Source organism: Microtus oregoni, unplaced genomic scaffold, assembly GCF_018167655.1.
Source record: "Microtus oregoni isolate MIOR12 unplaced genomic scaffold, Mior012 000053F_ref0000044, whole genome shotgun sequence".
NCBI classification, from domain to species: Eukaryota; Metazoa; Chordata; class Mammalia; order Rodentia; family Cricetidae; genus Microtus; species Microtus oregoni.
Window position 1 is genome coordinate 6,438,779 of NW_024543829.1, and position 17,064 is coordinate 6,455,842.

Below are 17,064 nucleotides of genomic sequence, written 5' to 3' on the forward strand. Positions count from 1 at the left end.
TGGTTTAGAGACTCCTATGTGAGGCTTACAGACATAGAAGCTTTCGTTCCTGCGCCCATTTTCTTAGATGGGAGTGGGAGATGGAAGTGTTAGATTTCACCATGGGGAGGATTTTTAGTCTCATGACTCTAACAGTTATTCCATTTTTGCATGCTATTAATTGTTGCGATAACCTTGGAGGCCAAGGGCACAACATGTTCCCAGCATTGTAGATGAAGTAATGACATCCAAGGAATTGATGCCTTAATTATTTTGAAGTTTACTGCTTTGAAGTAACTTCTGTCTATAACAGGAGACAAGGCAACCGAATGAAACTTTTAGGGCTCATCTATAAATTCCTAGACAGATGCATGAAGTTCTTTGAAGACTAAGATTGTTATTTATAGACATACTATCCTGTATTTCAGTCCTGTTAACTCTTATATTACTTCACATTGTAACTATCTTCATAGTTATATCAGACCTTGCAGTACTAAATACCACCCAATAATGAATGGGGGATTCTACTACTCAATTGTTTTGTTCTCCCTAAAACAGTTTATTAAAAATGTTTGCATTCCTCCTCAGTGGGATTATGAAGAACAGTGACTATTCATGTGCTTTACAATTGATAACATACTTTTGACATATGTAAGCTCTTTAAGGGATGATATTCATCATAAAAATGCATCTGTCCTACTTGACATAGCAATATATAACTAAAAGCAAACACGTGTTTCTGAGTTTTTAAATGCTAATAGACATGAAAACTGTAATAAAGACAGTGACAATAACTGTTTGCTTTGTCAGTTGAGCACTGGCTGTTCAGGGAACAAGGATCGGGTGGATCTAGGACCCTGGAGCAGAGGACAGAAGACCAAAGCTCCAGTCCGAGAGCCTTTGCTGACTCACCGAGTGGCCTTGTGCTTATCGGTTGATTTCTCTCCTGCTTTTAGATGATAAAATTTAAGACGGTTTGTGCATCCTCTAGCCTCCTAGAAGTTCTGTGAGTGTTGATATGATTGTAAAATGTCATATAAAGGAACAATAGATGAGCAAAAGAGAAAAATAGATAAAACCAAGTATTAGTGGAGAATAAAAGGTGTGACTGCACCTTTTTTGAGATATGACTTTTACAAATTAAATCCTTCTCATTTTAATTGTTTGGATAGGAAAGTGCTATACATTTTTCCCAGTCCACAAGAACTCCTGAGTAAAATGGGGAATTGGGATTACCATTTTTTAAAGAAGGTTTTTATTTTACTTTATTGTTTTAAAGTTCGGCTTTTGCTCATCCATCTTTTCTCTCTTGGGTGAAAGAATCTCTTTGTTCGCTGGAGAGAAAAAAGGAATGATGTCGGAAGGCCACTTTGATAGTTCTCTGATAGCCCATTCACTTCTTACCTCTGGCTGTGCTCTTTCCCCGCAATCTTGCTGAGAGTTGGTTGACCTGGGAGTGAAGCCCCACACAGCACAGAAGCAGCAATTCATCACTAAAGGGAGTACCGCATACTTAAAGACATAATTAAACCTGCCTCACCCTGCAACTGTTTAGCATGTGCTGGGTGCTGTGCCCGGTGCTTAGCTCCGAGGAGGCAAAGCCAGGGGAGATAAGCATCCATACCAGCAGAACTGCCCACAGATGAGCAACGGTAAAGACACACTCATGATCACACTGTGGCATGGTGAAGGCGAGGGTGGAGGAAGAGAGAGTAGATGAAGACTAAGCATCTCCAGAGAACCAGTGAAGTGGTGGCTTACCTCACCTTGGGGGGACAAGGGGAAAAAGAAAATTTTTTTCTAAACATTGTAAGTTTTATAGTAATGTGGTTCTAGAAATGAATATTTAATAAGTGGAAGTGTACACAAGGCAGGGTGCCAGACAGCAGTAAGATCTATAAACCCATCAGCCTCAGAGTTAGAGAGATAAAATTACAATACTATTTCTAACTATAGATGTGACCTTGGGTGATTTGCCAAACTTTTCCAAATATGTTTTTTAAAATAATTTTATTTGTAAAATAGTTTATGAAAAACTTCTGTGTTTCATGGGTGTGGGATATTAATGAAAGACTACACAGAAGCAACCAGACCAGACCCTGGCACCAGGAAAAAGATAAGTTCTCAAAAGATGTTGATGATATGATTTATTCTTTGACTGATTTTCTAATTGATCCCTTACAGTAACACATAGAATACTTTTTGACTGTATCTTAGGAAGACAGATCACCAAACATAAAAATCTGCGGAAATCATGATGAAGCATGTAGACCATGTGAACAAAGGTAGTGGGAGAGCTTGAAGGAGTCTTGAGAGAGAAAAATCACTGAGCTATGTGTCCAAAGGATCAGAGGGCAGTGGGAGACAGGAGGAAGGAGTTGCCATACATACATGTACTATATGAAGCCATTCTGTGTGAGAGCAGGTGTCGGGGAGTTCTAAGTGGAATACTATACTTTGGAAAGGTCATGCAAACATCCACCTTTCCTAATGATCATCCTGGTATGGAAAACACATCAGGGCTCCTGGTAGTTAGAGTGAGAATGCCCCCCATGGGCTCCTATGTTTTAAATACTAGATCCTTGGTTGGTGAAACTATTTGGGGAGGAGGATTTGGAGGTGTGGACTAGTTGAAAGAGATGTCACTGTGTGGGCTTTGGGGTTTCAAAAGCCCAGGACATTTCTGTTTAGCTTTCTTTGCCTCGTGCTTTTGGAAAAAGATGGAAGCCTTCAGCTAATGGCTCCAGTGCCATGTCTGCCTGCTTGTCACCATGTTCCCTCTCATGGTGGTCATGAGCTCGAACCCTCTTGAACTGTGAAACCCAAATTAAGCATTTTCCTTTATAAGTTTTTTTGGTCATGGTGTCTTATCCCAAGAATATAAAAGTACCTAAGACAGGACTCATGTCCCAAATGCTTCCGTTAACCAGAACCCCCATCAGCAATGGTCCTTTTGAATTGGTTTTTACTATGACTGATTGGCACGAGGTCTGAATTGTCCCTTAAAAATCAAGACGTAAGTAAGCTAAGCTCCTCGATTGAAATAGAAGAGCTAAATATCAGTAGGCTGTTTCTTAGTTGCTGGAAAGCAACAGAAAGAAGTGTTTGGGTAGCCTGCCAACATGATCATTTTTGCCATCTTTCCACAATGGTGATACCATGGTGATTCAAGAATAGTCAATCAAACACCTGCCACGGAGGTCTACATGACAGCACAGGTTCTCATTCACACACTGATGCAGGCTTCTCTTACAGCATCAGCCGAGAGCTTTCACAGTCCCTTGCAGCTATTTCGTGGAGAGAATCAACATAAGACACGGAGTCAGCAAGGCAAAGGACACCGGAGAACCTTTAAAATGTGAAGAAGCTGGATTGTGTGGAAGGACTCTTTCCTTCTGCTAACCCAGCAGGACCTACAGAGGCACCACAGGAGAAACTAAGTTGTCTTTTGAAATCTCCACATGTCAGTCCCGAACTCTCCTCCTTCCCGACATGCCTCTGATCGTTTTGATGAAACTGCCATGATCTTTTGACTCAAGTTGTTTATGTGACATCTACCTGTAGTTTGGGCTGTACATGTGTATCTGTGTGCACTTTGTGCTTGGATGCGCATCCACACTTACTTGGTGCTGTGCATGTACATCCACTGTAAATATACTGAAAGTGATTTTCTAAATCATGAAGCATTAAATTTATCCAATGTGTTAGAAAAAAATGTGTCCCAATTTTTAGCGAAGAAAACTACAAGATCTATCTCCATGTTTAAGCTCTTACAATAGTGGTTTGAAAAAGGAACGATTACAAGGACCTATAAATATGCTATAAAATGCTAAAATAGTAGGCCAGATTGACAGATTTTTTTCAAGTGGGTGTCTCAGCAGAACAGCAGAAAGAAATTAGAATAAAATCCTCACATTTTTGTCTTAAGTCTAATAAATGTGTACTCAAAACAAAGTAAGAAAATGAGCTATTTTGAAAGCTATTTATAACAAAGATTTCATCAGCCAGGTGAAGTAAGTGGTAAGTAAGCCAGGAAAGAAATGACAGACAACAGTAGAAGTCTACCAACATAAAAACATAGAGAGGAAGGCCAGGCGATGGTGGCGCATGCCTTTAATCCCAGCACTTGGGAGGCAGAGGCAGGCGGGTCTCTGTGAGTTGAGGCCAGCCTGGTCTACAGAGTGAGTTGGGGGGAGGGGGAGGCTGTTGTACAGAGAAACCCTGTCTCAAACAAACAAACAAACAAACATGGAAAGGACTGAATTAGAAAAGCCACCACATTCCAATCAAGGCTTTGTTATACAGAGGTTGACAAAAATCAATAAAAAGCGTTGGCTGAGCCTAACTTTTGGAAATGCATGTCAAAAATTCCTTGTTTTCTTTCTCTACAAAACGAGTTTTCTGAGCTGGAGATGGCTTAGTGGGTGAGAATGTTTACTGCACAAGAGTCAGAAGTTGAGTTTGTGTCCCAGCACTCACATCAAAGGCTGGGTGTGGTCACCTGTGTGCCTGGAACTCCAGTCCCACGCGTGCTGAGATAGGAGCTCGGGCTAGGCCACCAGCCTAGCTTTAGGCCAATGGAGAGAGCCTGTCTCAGCAGCGTAGGGTGGAGGGTGACAGACCAGGATATCTGATATCCTCCTCTGGCCTCTAGGCTTGCACAGGCACGTGCCCCCCACTTCCACCATTACATAAAGGGGTTTTAGATAACGGGCTGAGACAGCCTGTAATATACTTCTTCACAATGGCTTATTTCTAGCAATTAAAATATAAAGGATGAATGTGTAGCATGGCTATATAGCTCTGACTGAGATGATTTGGTCTTCCATTCATTGTAGCAGTTTTTATTTTCTTTTTTGAACAATGGTAACTTCTTCAATATTAAAGCCACGAGTACATTTCAAATCTGGGTGAAAGGAAGGTTTCAACAATGTAGAGTGTGTACGGAGAGCCAGAGCTGCTTTGTGTAGCTGTAAGAGGAGTTCAACTCTGAGACCGTTTGAAGTGGGCCTTTGTTTATGTATGATAACAACAATGAAATATTTGTAGCCTGGTGCACATCTCAAGAACTTCATGAAACTTGAAGTAAAATGAAAGATATTTAGCTGATGTTATCCATTACGCAGCATACAGCAAATTCAAGTTGTCTACTGTTATAAATAATCATCCTATTTATAGATGAACACACCTAAGGGGCATTCAGTGCTGTGGGTATAGGTGAGGGTCAGTTCTGAGTGTTAAGAAGTGATTCTGTACTCCTCCACTAACCTCACTGGCTGTCCTTCCTGTGGTAGTTTGAATCAAAATGGATGGTTCCGTAGGTTCATAGGGAGTGGCAGCATTTGAAAGGGCTAGGCACTGTTGGCTTGTGTGGTCTTCTGGAGAAAGTGTGTCACTGGGGACGAGCTTTGAGGTTTTAGAAGCTCAAGCTTCTAAAGCCCAAGTGGCTCACTCTCTCATGCTTCTGCCTGCCTCTCCAGCAACTGCCTGCCTGCCTGCCTGCAGCCACGCTTTCCACCATGATAATCATGGACTAAACCTCCGAACTGTAAACCGGCCCCAATTAAATGTTTTCTGTTATAACAGTTGCCTCTCCACAGCAAAAGAAACCTTAACTAAGACACTTCCATTTGTTGAAAACAGCTAATTCACTTCCATCCCAAGGCCCTTCTCAACACCAGCCTTGCTCTTCTGTGAGACCCTTTCCTGTTGCCCCCTTTCTATCCTGAGCTATAGCTCTAATGACACCTTCTCAGTGATGTCCCATCATTACCCAAACTAATTACACCACTCCCCACATACTGCCTCAGGCAATCACATTACTCTATTATTTTCTTCTTAGCCTTTCTCATCTAAACATTTTATTATCTTTTTAATGGCTTGTTGATAAAGAGACCACCACTAAGCTCTCCTGACAGGACCTGAGGTGCAGCAGTTTGCCTCTGAGCGGGTTACGACTGTTAGGCTTTGGGCTATAGTGGGGAAAGTCCAGAGTGATTTGGAGTGATGGAGAAAATGACCAACTGAAACCTGACTTTCCAAAGAGAGGCACTGCCAGGAAGTGCACACAGTATGTAATTCCTACCAAACAAGCTCGGTATAAATGACCTTCCACACTGATGAGTGTTGACAGCTAAATCCTTCAGGAAAGTTGGCCTAATACTTTAGCAAAAATAAAGAAGTGGAAAATAGGATCTATTGTTCTGGTTTCCTAGTACCCTGTAGTCTAAATCCTACGAAGAAGTGGTTGAGTTAGTTTGGGAGACCTGATCTTCAAATGGTCTACATGATGCTTTTGCGGAAGACGATATTCTACCACAAGTTAAATTCAATAGCCAATCCAGTAACTGATTTGACTGGAATGTCGAGCCAAAATACTCGAAACAAAATTTAAAAATCTCTCCTAATTGGTTCTATCCTGTGGGGCAGAGTTCTGAGGGAGGAAACCTGTGTCTCGGGCATTCTTTGCTTCTTTCAAGAATGACTTCATCAGTGGGTTCTTTAGTTCCCAGTGACTGCCTCTCTCCCCAGATTCCAAACTTGGCATTACCAAGTATATAGTCCTTTTCTGCTTTATTACTGCACACAGTGGTAATTAAATAAACATTTTCGTATATTGCTTTCTTTCTTTCTTTCTTTTTTTTTTTTTTTTACCACAGTGCACATTACTTTATTTATACTATGTCACAATGTCAAGTTGGGAGCATAGGCCCCAGTCCCTCGCATGTATCCCAGCCCCCAGTCCTGGTCTGGACTCCAAATCCCAGCAAGCCATATCCTGACCCCTCCTTGGGGGTGGGGTCAGGACCACTCCCCAGGGTATTTAAGTGATTTCCCCAAAAGGGAAACACATGGTCTCCCGTTCTTCCTCCTAGGGGTCTCATTCCCATGGCTTCTAGGTTTCCCCCTCGGGGCCACCAGAGAGCACAGATCTCCCATTAAACCTGGATATTTCTTAATTTGGCTTCTTTTGATTTGGCCCGATTGGGAATTTTTGCGTCGGTGGGGAGCTAATATTAAGAAATAGTCCTAACACACAGAAGTCTTATGCCTTATTTAAAAATAACATTTTACATATGACAGTGACAAGCCTTCGCTGTGTATGAGTGTTATGTGTAAGTCAGATGACACTGGAGTTTTCTATCTAACTGCATTGAAAGCACGTGGAAGAACTCCTGGGGGTTGGGTAGTGTAGTTAGTGGTAGAGCCTGTGACTTGCATGGGCTTTTTTTCATCACCGTCAGAGGAAAAACATCTTCCTCTTTTCCTTTGGTTGCTCGAGACCTGCCACCATGGTGAACGGCAGAGTAACCATCTGGACCAGGCAGACTATGTCCAACCATCTACTCGAAGGAAACAGTCATTGGCATCTTGTACTCTTGAAGCAGTAGTACCAAAGACAGCCAAAATATATAAAACCTTCATCTTTCTGTTTGAATTCAGAACCTATTTTAGTATAGCAAGACATAGTTTTTGCATGATTTACGGTTCCTTAGAAGAAAAGGCGTGGCCTGCATGAGAAGCAAAGACCTCAGGGAAGATATACGATAGTGAAAAGTTTTTGACAGGCAGAAACAAATTTAGGAGAGAATAATCTTTCCAACTAGTGACTACGAACGTCCTCCATCCAGGCCAGTGTCCACCCACATCTGCTTTAGCACGGCACCTTCTGTTCGCGCTCTTATAAGCAGCCTATCCTCAGACACAACATATCCAGTAAACATTTGCCTCATTACAAGGTAATCTACAGGGGCACAGGACCGTAATTCCAGGATGATTAGGTGTTCAAGGCCAGGCTCAGTCATATAACAAGCGTAATATGCTTCACAGGGCCCTCATTAAAAAAAAAGGGCCTAAAATAAAACAAAACCCCAACAAATCTTGTATTTTCTCATCACTATAAAACAAACATCCTTTTTGAACACTACCATCTTAAGGACTTGAAATATTCTGTTTTAAAAACACAATACGATTATTTATTTTAGTCATGCTTTATGATTTTGAAACTGTGAGATCCAGTATAATAAAAAGTAAATATTACAGAAAACACACACTTCTACCCCAGGTTATTTTTTGTTTGCTTGCTTTGTTATATTTAAGGACCTAAGAATTTGGTTCCTAGGCAGCTGTCCGTACCTGTGTTCTTTCCTGAGGTTCATTTATAGGATGAAACCTTAAAATCTCAGTAAACAAATGGCGAAGTTTTGTGACCAACTTCATTAAGTCGTTTCTCCTTGCATCACATCCCCTCCGTGGATGCACAGAGAAGGGCAGAGGAAGGACAGCTCAGCCCTATTGTGAGTTGCAAATTTTACTCAGCATTATCTTATACCTACCTATAACTCTTCCTGTGGGGGGGAAAGCCTTTGTTAAAATATGTGTTCACATTGTTTCATTTAACATCTTTGTGGACCACAGGGTACCAAACTAATAGTCAGATAAAGTTGGATTTCTTTGACTAAGCACATGAAGAGCACTGTCACCTCCTCGACATGAGGGGTTAACAAACCTGTCACAAAGACTTCCTGGAAGCCAGAGTGACCAAGATAGGTATATGTTAATACACTATCACAGGAGCCAACACCTTGTTCTGGGAGTCTCAGTGAAGGAAAGCTCACTGCTAAAAGTACCATGTTCTTTCTTAAATAGAAGGAACAAAGATAGGGAAGGACTAGGAGAATCTGTGTCTTTTATTTTTAATCTCCAAGAGGTGCTGTGGGCTGTGGTTTGCTAACTCAATAAAGGACAGACGTTCTCAGAGGCTGCTGTATGCTCACTGCTGAGATTCAGGATAGACAGATGTGGAGGGGCTCTTGGCGGGCACACTCCACTGTTCTCAGCTTCATTTCAAATCGTTTACAGATCATATCATTATTAGCAATGATAATTGAAAAGTTGAATGTATTCTTATTAGTTTTTAATTAATTCTATAATTTCTTCTTTCCTCATGCTAACTTTTTCTAACATAGTAATACCTTAATGTTGATCCTTAAAATTTATTATTTAATATTTAATAACCATAATTTAACAGTACTTGGTGGCTTTAAATACACTCTCATGTATATCGGTTTCATCTTCAATATTTTTATCAATTATTATTGATGTGCATGCGTGTATGGTATGCTTATGAGACAGGTGCATGTGTGCATCTGGAGGTTCAAGGACAGCTTCGTTGAGTTGCTACTTCTCTTGAACTCAGGAGGCTAGATGGGCGTTGCAAGCATCTGAGCCCTCTCACAGTCTGAAAGCCAGTCAGATGCTGTTTAGGGTTTGCTTTCGTTATGTTATGTGGAGATGGAACACAGGGCCTTGCCCATCTTAGGTGAAGGAGCCACATCCCCAGCCACCATTTTTAGCATTTTTTTTTACAGTGATGAAGAAACAATACTGTTTCTGTTCTCTAGATGGGAGCGTGAAAATTAACGCTGCTTACTGTACATTAAGAAACAGAATCCTGATGCCTGCCTTGGTCTTCAGTATCAAAGTCATGGTCTCTTTTCATTTCATTACAGTTGAACATTGGCAACTAAATTTTTAATAATAATCTCTGAGTGTTTTCCAGGCTTCCCTTAAAAGCTGTGGGAAAAAAAAGAAAGAAAGAAAGAAAGAAAGAAAAAGAAATAGAATCACCATACAAATACACCAGGGAGGAGCAGAGCATTAAAGAGAGACAAAACAGGCCATGAGTGAACCACATGAGAAGAAGCAATGTGCTTACAAAATCTGAATATAAAGTATATATTATACAAGTAAAAATATATAAAACATATAAGTATTATATACAATATATATAAAGTATAAAAATATATGCATCCATATATTTGCTGCTGTATTTATCAAACCATGATGCTGTTCGTTGTGTGATAAAACACAAGGACTATTTTTTTTTTAAACGTGGTAGGTCTTAGAGTTCAACTCAGCAGTAGAATGCGTGTCATAGTTGATGCCCAACACTGTGAAATAATATTTAATAGTAAAAAATAATAATGCAAGCTTTAGAAGATGTATCCTAGACTCAAGGTAATACCTGTAGTGATTACAGGAGAGCATAAAAATTCTCAAAATCAGTCATCATACAACTTTATTTGACAATCAATAAGCATTTATTAAGTGACTATAGATAGGTACAGAGAAGCTGAATGCATAATGAAGATGCTTAAGTGCTATACATATGAACTATTCATTGCTACCCTTCAGTTTCAGAGGGATGACGACTGGGGAGGGAAGCAGACTCACTTGGACAAAAAGCCTGTGTGTGGAGCTGCCACGGGATATGAGCCACCCCCTTAGGAGGAATGGAAAGAAGGAGGCCACTGAGAAAGGGGGGCAGGCACAGGCTGCAATGGCAGCGAGATGGCAATATGGGCTCAGCTGACCCAGGCAGGACCCTTGCTAAAATTTAAATGTGGTCTGCATCCTGTTCATCTCAGATCTTCCTATCCCAGAAAATGTAAATTCTAGTTCATACATGAAATGAACGATCCATCAGTCTTGAAAAGGAGTTTCATATTGTTTTGGTAGTACCCATAGACTCATATCTAAAGTTGCCCATTTTTGTGTATTTTTTAAATTGACCATAATTTGATTACCATCAAGGTCTGTACTAAGTTTAATTGAGTTAAGCATTCGGTACTGCTTAGAAATTCAGCTTTGCTGTGTGATGATTAGCCTCCCAGTGGCTTAAAAGCTTAAAATTTATGATTAAAATTATAGTTGTTTAGCCTGGAAGCAACTGCCTAACTATTTTTCTGATGATTTTGCATGTATTAGGATTATCATCGTATCTGTGTGATGAGCTAGAAAAATAAAATTCAGTTGTTTATTTGTAATTATACTCATTCTACTTTCTGCAATGGGAATTACACAACATGTTCTATGATGTGAAATAATCATATTTTAAATTACCCAGATGAAAAAAAAGAAACATGCAACCTTTTAGCTGTTCATGATGCCCACCGATTTGTTACTAATTTGAGAGAACTAACAGCTGTTAATATCATTAAATCATATGACTTAAGTGACAAACTATCTTATATATGCTGATATTGACACACACACACACACACACACACACTTTGTGATCAACAAAATACTGAACTAGTTAATGGTAATTACTTCTTTGGAAAGGCAAAACTATAAATAAATCATAATGTCGAACAATTTCGTTTTAAAAGTCAATAATGAATTCCATCTGCTGCATGCCATTAACTATCAAAGGGGGCACTTACACGGTTTGCTTCTTTTTATATCTCTTTTCTTGCCACTTAAAAGTCCAGGTCAATCCATCAATGGTAATGTTAGTTTGGTTTGTTTGATCAAAAGTTTAAAACATGAAAAAGGAGGAAGAAATAACTCTTAAACCTTCTCTTTCTTTGAAGGTTACAGGACTTAAAGTCATAAATAAAACGCTAACGGAAAAAAAATTAAGCCAACTTTTAAGTCTCTGGAACCCGGAATACAGGGTTAATAAAAGAAAGAACGCATGGCTTGATCGCTGTCATTATGAGGCTTTTATTTAAGGAGATATGGACATTGCAGTCATCAATAACTTTTACAAATGTCACTGCACACAAGGCAGACCAAAACCATGGCCTGAATCCGTTTATTTTGGAGCACTTCCCTTTAGAAACACCATCACTACCAGCTCTTACAGCAAATCACAAAACCACACACATAAAAAAAAATCTTTTGAAAAACGTATATTCAATGTAGATTTAGTATTTTGATAGGATTTCCTCTGCCCTGGCCTCCCCACTAAGCATTCCTTTTCTCTCAGCAGCAGTAGCTATAGAACTTCCAACTGCACTGGCAGATTCACCGAGCTCACCTAAATTTTAAACATATAATAAAAGAACGGAACCCTTCAAACCTGCTTAGCATAAGTTCCCAGAGCGCCTTGGCAAGCGTTTGCACCAACCTTTCCGTGTGCAGAACATCGCTGCAGTCCTCCCTGCAGGCCCACCTCAGCTGGCAATGTGCTGCTTTCAAGAAGCCAAGCCTGGGATTTGGGTTGGTATGCTTCCCCTGTAACACAGCACTTCCTTTCTGGAGATTGGCCTCTTCTCTAGCCCAGCCCAGTCCCTGAGCGTTGGTGTCAGTGTGTAAAACTAGAGGCTCCTATTTCAGAGGCAGCCTATTACACAGGCAGCCTACGGTATCGGCCCTCTGACTGTGTACCTGCTCTTGCCTCAGTGAGCACTTTGGAAGCCATGCCAGCACGTTCTGCATGATGGGTTACTAAGTTGACCCTGTAAAGTCTGCCGGGATGAGAGATAAGAGAAGCAGTATTTAACTTCTGTGCACCTCCTTATCATAGAGCTAATGAAAGGCATGGCTGCCTTTAACAAGCTTCGGTTTTACGGTCCTAATTGTGCCAACAGGCTGAGGATTTGATAAGCTGGGTATTAACCAGGTTGGTGTTCTATAGCTTGCCACATATTTGAATACTGCTAACCGTGGTTGGAATGCAAGATTGGCACCCACCACCACCCCAGAATCTCCAGCTGCCTCATCACGACATGGTCAATCTTTTTCACATTACGCGTATTTTCTTCTCTCGCTAAAGCCACACTTACCATACTGTGAACACTTACGAATTGGGTCAACCGATAATAGTAACAACTCTTTTTCCCACCTGAACTCTTAATTCACATCGCTTGTAAGTTCTGTAGAGACAACTGGCTGTGCCCACAACCCGCCTCTTTCCTACTCCTCGTTCATTTTCTTCAGGTTTAGGATCCAGCAGGAGACTTTGGTGGATATCTCCCTCTAGTCTCTGCTGCCACTGCCTGTTTTCCAGAACTTTCTTTGGGAGTGAGTGCATGGAAGTTTCAACAAGATGCAATACTGCCTCTGGCTTGGGGGTTTCAGATCACAGTTACCAGGAACAGAACGTGGAAACTCAACCATTACAGACGCTTGTGAGTCTAAGCCCTACTGGAAGTTTGAGCCAGTGGCCTGGAGAAGAATTGCAGAGATTTACAAGTCAGTGAGAACTAAGTGCAGAGTTGGTACCTGATGAAGACACAATAATGACATAATGAAAACAGAGTCCACATTTCCAACAACTCACATCTCCAGGGCTCCGTGTCATATTTCACATGCCACACACAGATGGTGGTCTTTGGTAAGATATCGCAGCTCTGTAGCAAGCTGCTTGGCAGCTGGAAAAAGGTCAAGCACTCTGATCTTAGAGGGAGCTGGTGTTCGCTGGCAACATGGAAATGTTTGCCTTGTGTTTTTTGAGGGAGCTGCATGTGGATCCATTACAAACCTTATACTTGATTCTTTCAAGAGCTGCAGCAGTATCCCAGGCAATTGCTACTGAACAAATCAAATAACCTACAGAAAACTTCTAGGTAAATTCCTTGCACTCTGCTTGAGTAATTGTTTCATAGCTGTTAAGCTCCATTGGCTTCCTTAATGCCGTTACTGGCTTATATTATTCTGAGACACCGTTCTGTTACATTTAAATGATGCTGATAACACAGTCTTACAAATGAACAATGCTTCACCTTTCGTAAATATTCTCTTGCTGGTTATATAGTCATCCTGGGAGATGTTGCCTGTTCTCAAAATTTTTCTGTCGGATGTTGCCAGAAAACTAATATTTTAATGTTTTCTTGTAACTTAATATAGTAAACAGAATGAGAAGACAGAAGTGTTCTAAGATGCCATTGGGCTCAACTTCAAACAATTTCTCATATTCTCAGATGCCTGGGAAATCGTAGTCGCAGGTAGTAAACATGAAGGTATTGACTCCTTTTTAAAGCAAGACTCTATTCCCAAAAGCACACAAAAACAATAACTAAGCCAGTGTAAGCTTTTGACATACTTAAGTCTCACACAATAGTAGACATTCTCCAAATTCATCGTCTTCATGACTAATCAATAACATAACTATGAAACTAGCAGTATACATTCACATACTCCTGCACGACACACACACATGAATTAGTTACATTCTAGGCACCCACATAATTGAATATCTATTTATCTACATGCATGTCAAATAAATATAAGATGGGTATTTTCCAATATTTTGTCACTTGCTCTTAATTTGTTTACATTAAAATCTAAAAAATAAAACATAGTCTTCAGTTGTTGGTATCCTCAGTTTAGTCTTAGAAAATTCTACAATTGCAAATCAATCATTTAGTTTGCTTAGAGATGCTCATACTTGTAGTTTCTGGTAAAATGTTGGCTGTCCATCACTTTTGGATAAAGGCCATTAAGAAATTCTGATTTACGAACATTTTCAATGTTGTGGTCAGAAATGCTGTTGCTTATAAATCTACTCAAGTTTTTTTTTTCATTTGTTTTCACTTGGTTTATTATACTTGCATCTGTTTTAAGACTGTGAACACTAAGCACTTTTTAATAACCTGGTGTCCAGTGTCTAAGTTTGTCAATTTACTTATTTGTAGTTCTGCATACATAATTCGAGACTCCGCACATGCTGGGCAAGGGTTCTACAAATGAGCAACACCCAGTCTTCTGAGACAGGTTCTCACCACACAGCCCTCAGTGACCCCGAATCCTTGATCACTCAGTCTCTCCCCTGAGTTCTGGAAGAGTTGCTGTGCACCTTCACCTGGATTTTAGTTTATTTTTTAGAGAGATTTGTAAGTATGATTAAATACATCTGCTTGTATATCTATTTTCTGTCCCTGTTTTCTTTATTTCAAAGCCAGTCTGGATGCACCTTTCAAAGAAGAAAAATGAGAAAAAAAGTCATCTTCAGAAGATTTAGGAAGTTGGAGTTCGAAATCATCTCCTTTAACTATAGACACGCCTTACTGACGGCATAATTATAAAAACCCATTTGCTAATATCCCATTGTAACGTCAGGAAGAAAGCCTCAACCCGAGATGAGATGTGTGTTTTATGAGCAGCATGAATCCATCAAAAATGTACTCTATAGGCATCTCCCCTAGGGGCAGTCCAGAGCGAGTCAAAAGTAGGGGGAAGCGATGAGGACAAAAGCTAACAGTTAGAAAGCCAAGAGTCCAGGGCTCTTGCATACCATAAAGTAATCATTCCTGCTTCACAGAAAACAGGAATATTGTTCTGTGACAACGTTTAATTATCAAGACTGAATTTTATTTTGGGGAGCGGAGTTAGTAGTTAAGAGGGACACTTAAAATTTCTAAAGTGCCTGCAGTACCTCTCTTTTCCTGGCTTTTACAGGGCATGGATATCAAGTATGTTTGCACAGTTGAACACATAATTATCTCATAAAAGTCCTATATGGTTGCAAGAATAAAAGCTACTTATCCTGATGGTTTAACCAGACCAAGTAGCATATAATAAAAACTAGTGGTGTTCAGTAAGCGATAAATATTGGAACAACTCATCATGTGTTCTTGTGGCGACCCAGTCATCAGACAATGCAGACTCTTTATTTCCTTCTCTTCTTCCCTCTTGTGAGACTATTTTGTGACTAAGGGCAAAAAGTCCCTTAAAGTTCCGTGATTCCCCTTGGGGAAAATGTTTCTTGTGAAGCAGAGGGTATGTTTATCATTCTTTACTTCTGCTGGGCTTCGTGGTGGTGACCCCGCTCTCCCTGGGCGATACAGACCTATGCTTTTCAGAATGTACGCACTACAAATGCGCAGGGAAGGTCCTGGAGATGGTCAGTCTGGGCTCGAGACTGCAGTAGCTGACCCATTTTCTTCTCAGCTTTGTCACCCGTGAAACAAGGATTGTAATATTTTCTACCACGAAGGGTTGTAAGAATTGAATAATTTAGCATGTACAGGATAAAGTGGGATGCGTCAGGACACCAACACTCGGAAAGCGCAGGCTTTGAAATGACTCTTATGAAGAGAGACGCACGAAAGGACATACAGAGTACTCTGAGACTGTGTTCAGAAGAGCCAAAGCTAGCTTCCACTAAGGATAGCTGCAGGCCCGAGTTTGCCACGACCCTGCTCATAATCACCAAGCTGCAGGTTTATGCCATGCACTCATCAAAGGATGACAGGGTAAAGAAAATTCAATAAACACCTGGTGGAGTTTTACTCAGATAGAAACTTATTAAAATTGTGTCATTTGTAGGAAGACAGATGAAGCTGAAGACGATTGTGTGTACTGTTTAAACCAGACTCACAAGAATTCGCATCGCCCATTCTCCCTCATGTTGGATGTAAAGGGAACAGAAAGCCCGTGACTATGATGGTGACAATGAAGAATTGGAAAGGGTGAATGTTCTCTTCTGGAAAAACCTCATAGATGCACATACCTGACACTCCTAGCTCCACTCTGCTTAAACACATAAGTAAAATCAAAATTTTAAATATTAAAAAAAGAATTGGAAAGGGTTAAGACAATGCTGAGAAGATCAGAAAGGGACACAGACAGGGTGAATATGATTGAAGTCTATTTCATGCAAGTATGAAAATGTCACAAAGAGAAAATCACTTTGCACAACTATCATTACCTAATTTAAGAAAGGCTTTTAAGGTTAAAAGCACAGCTCTTCATTGACACCGCAAATTATTACAACAGGGCTAGTAATACAGACACTAAGCCAAGAAATAACCTAGCTGCAAAGAGAATTGTGTCTGATGGCATAGTCACCCTACAGAGTGGGCCAACCAGCTAACCAAGGAGAAAAGCAGACACTGAAGCGTAGCTATCCTCTCTTTGTGTGGTTAATATTGCCTGTCTTGCTCTTAAAGACAAAAGAATTGTCAGTTGTGGCAAAAAAATGGATAGGATTTAATCAAGATATTAATGGTGATGTATCATCTTATAATTCATCTAGTTATTTCTAACAAAATTTCAGGAACCTTAAAAATCATTTTTCCTCACTTTTTCCATGTGGAATATCCAGAGAACAATGGAGTTAATTTATGATAGTTACCAGTTTTTTTTATAATTAATTATAGCTAAATGTATTTAGAAATCAATTTTAAAAATTTTTTGTTTCTTTTCTTTTCTTTTCTTTTCTTTTCTTTTCTTTCTTTTTTTTTTTTTTTGAGACAGGGTTTCTCTGTAGCTTTGGGGTCTGTCCTGGAACTAGTTCTTGTTGACCAGGCTGGCCTTGAACTCACAGAGATCCTCCTGCCTTTGCCTCCTGAG

At 40.1% G+C, this 17,064-nt stretch overlaps 1 protein-coding gene across 6 annotated transcripts in view; it reads right to left on the reverse strand.

Moving 5' to 3' along the window:
- Oxr1 (oxidation resistance 1) overlaps window positions 1-17,064 on the reverse strand; it is a 359,076-nt gene that overhangs the window by 93,332 nt on the left and 248,680 nt on the right. Inside the window, exon 1 of one of the 6 annotated variants that reach the window (XM_041637781.1) lies at window positions 11,897-11,927. The exons of the other annotated variants lie outside the window; for them this stretch is intronic. Coding sequence (XP_041493715.1) covers window positions 11,897-11,915 — 19 coding nt within the window. The 5' untranslated portion in view covers window positions 11,916-11,927. Of the gene's footprint in view, window positions 1-11,896; window positions 11,928-17,064 lie in introns of those variants that run through there. 6 annotated transcript variants of the gene reach the window in all.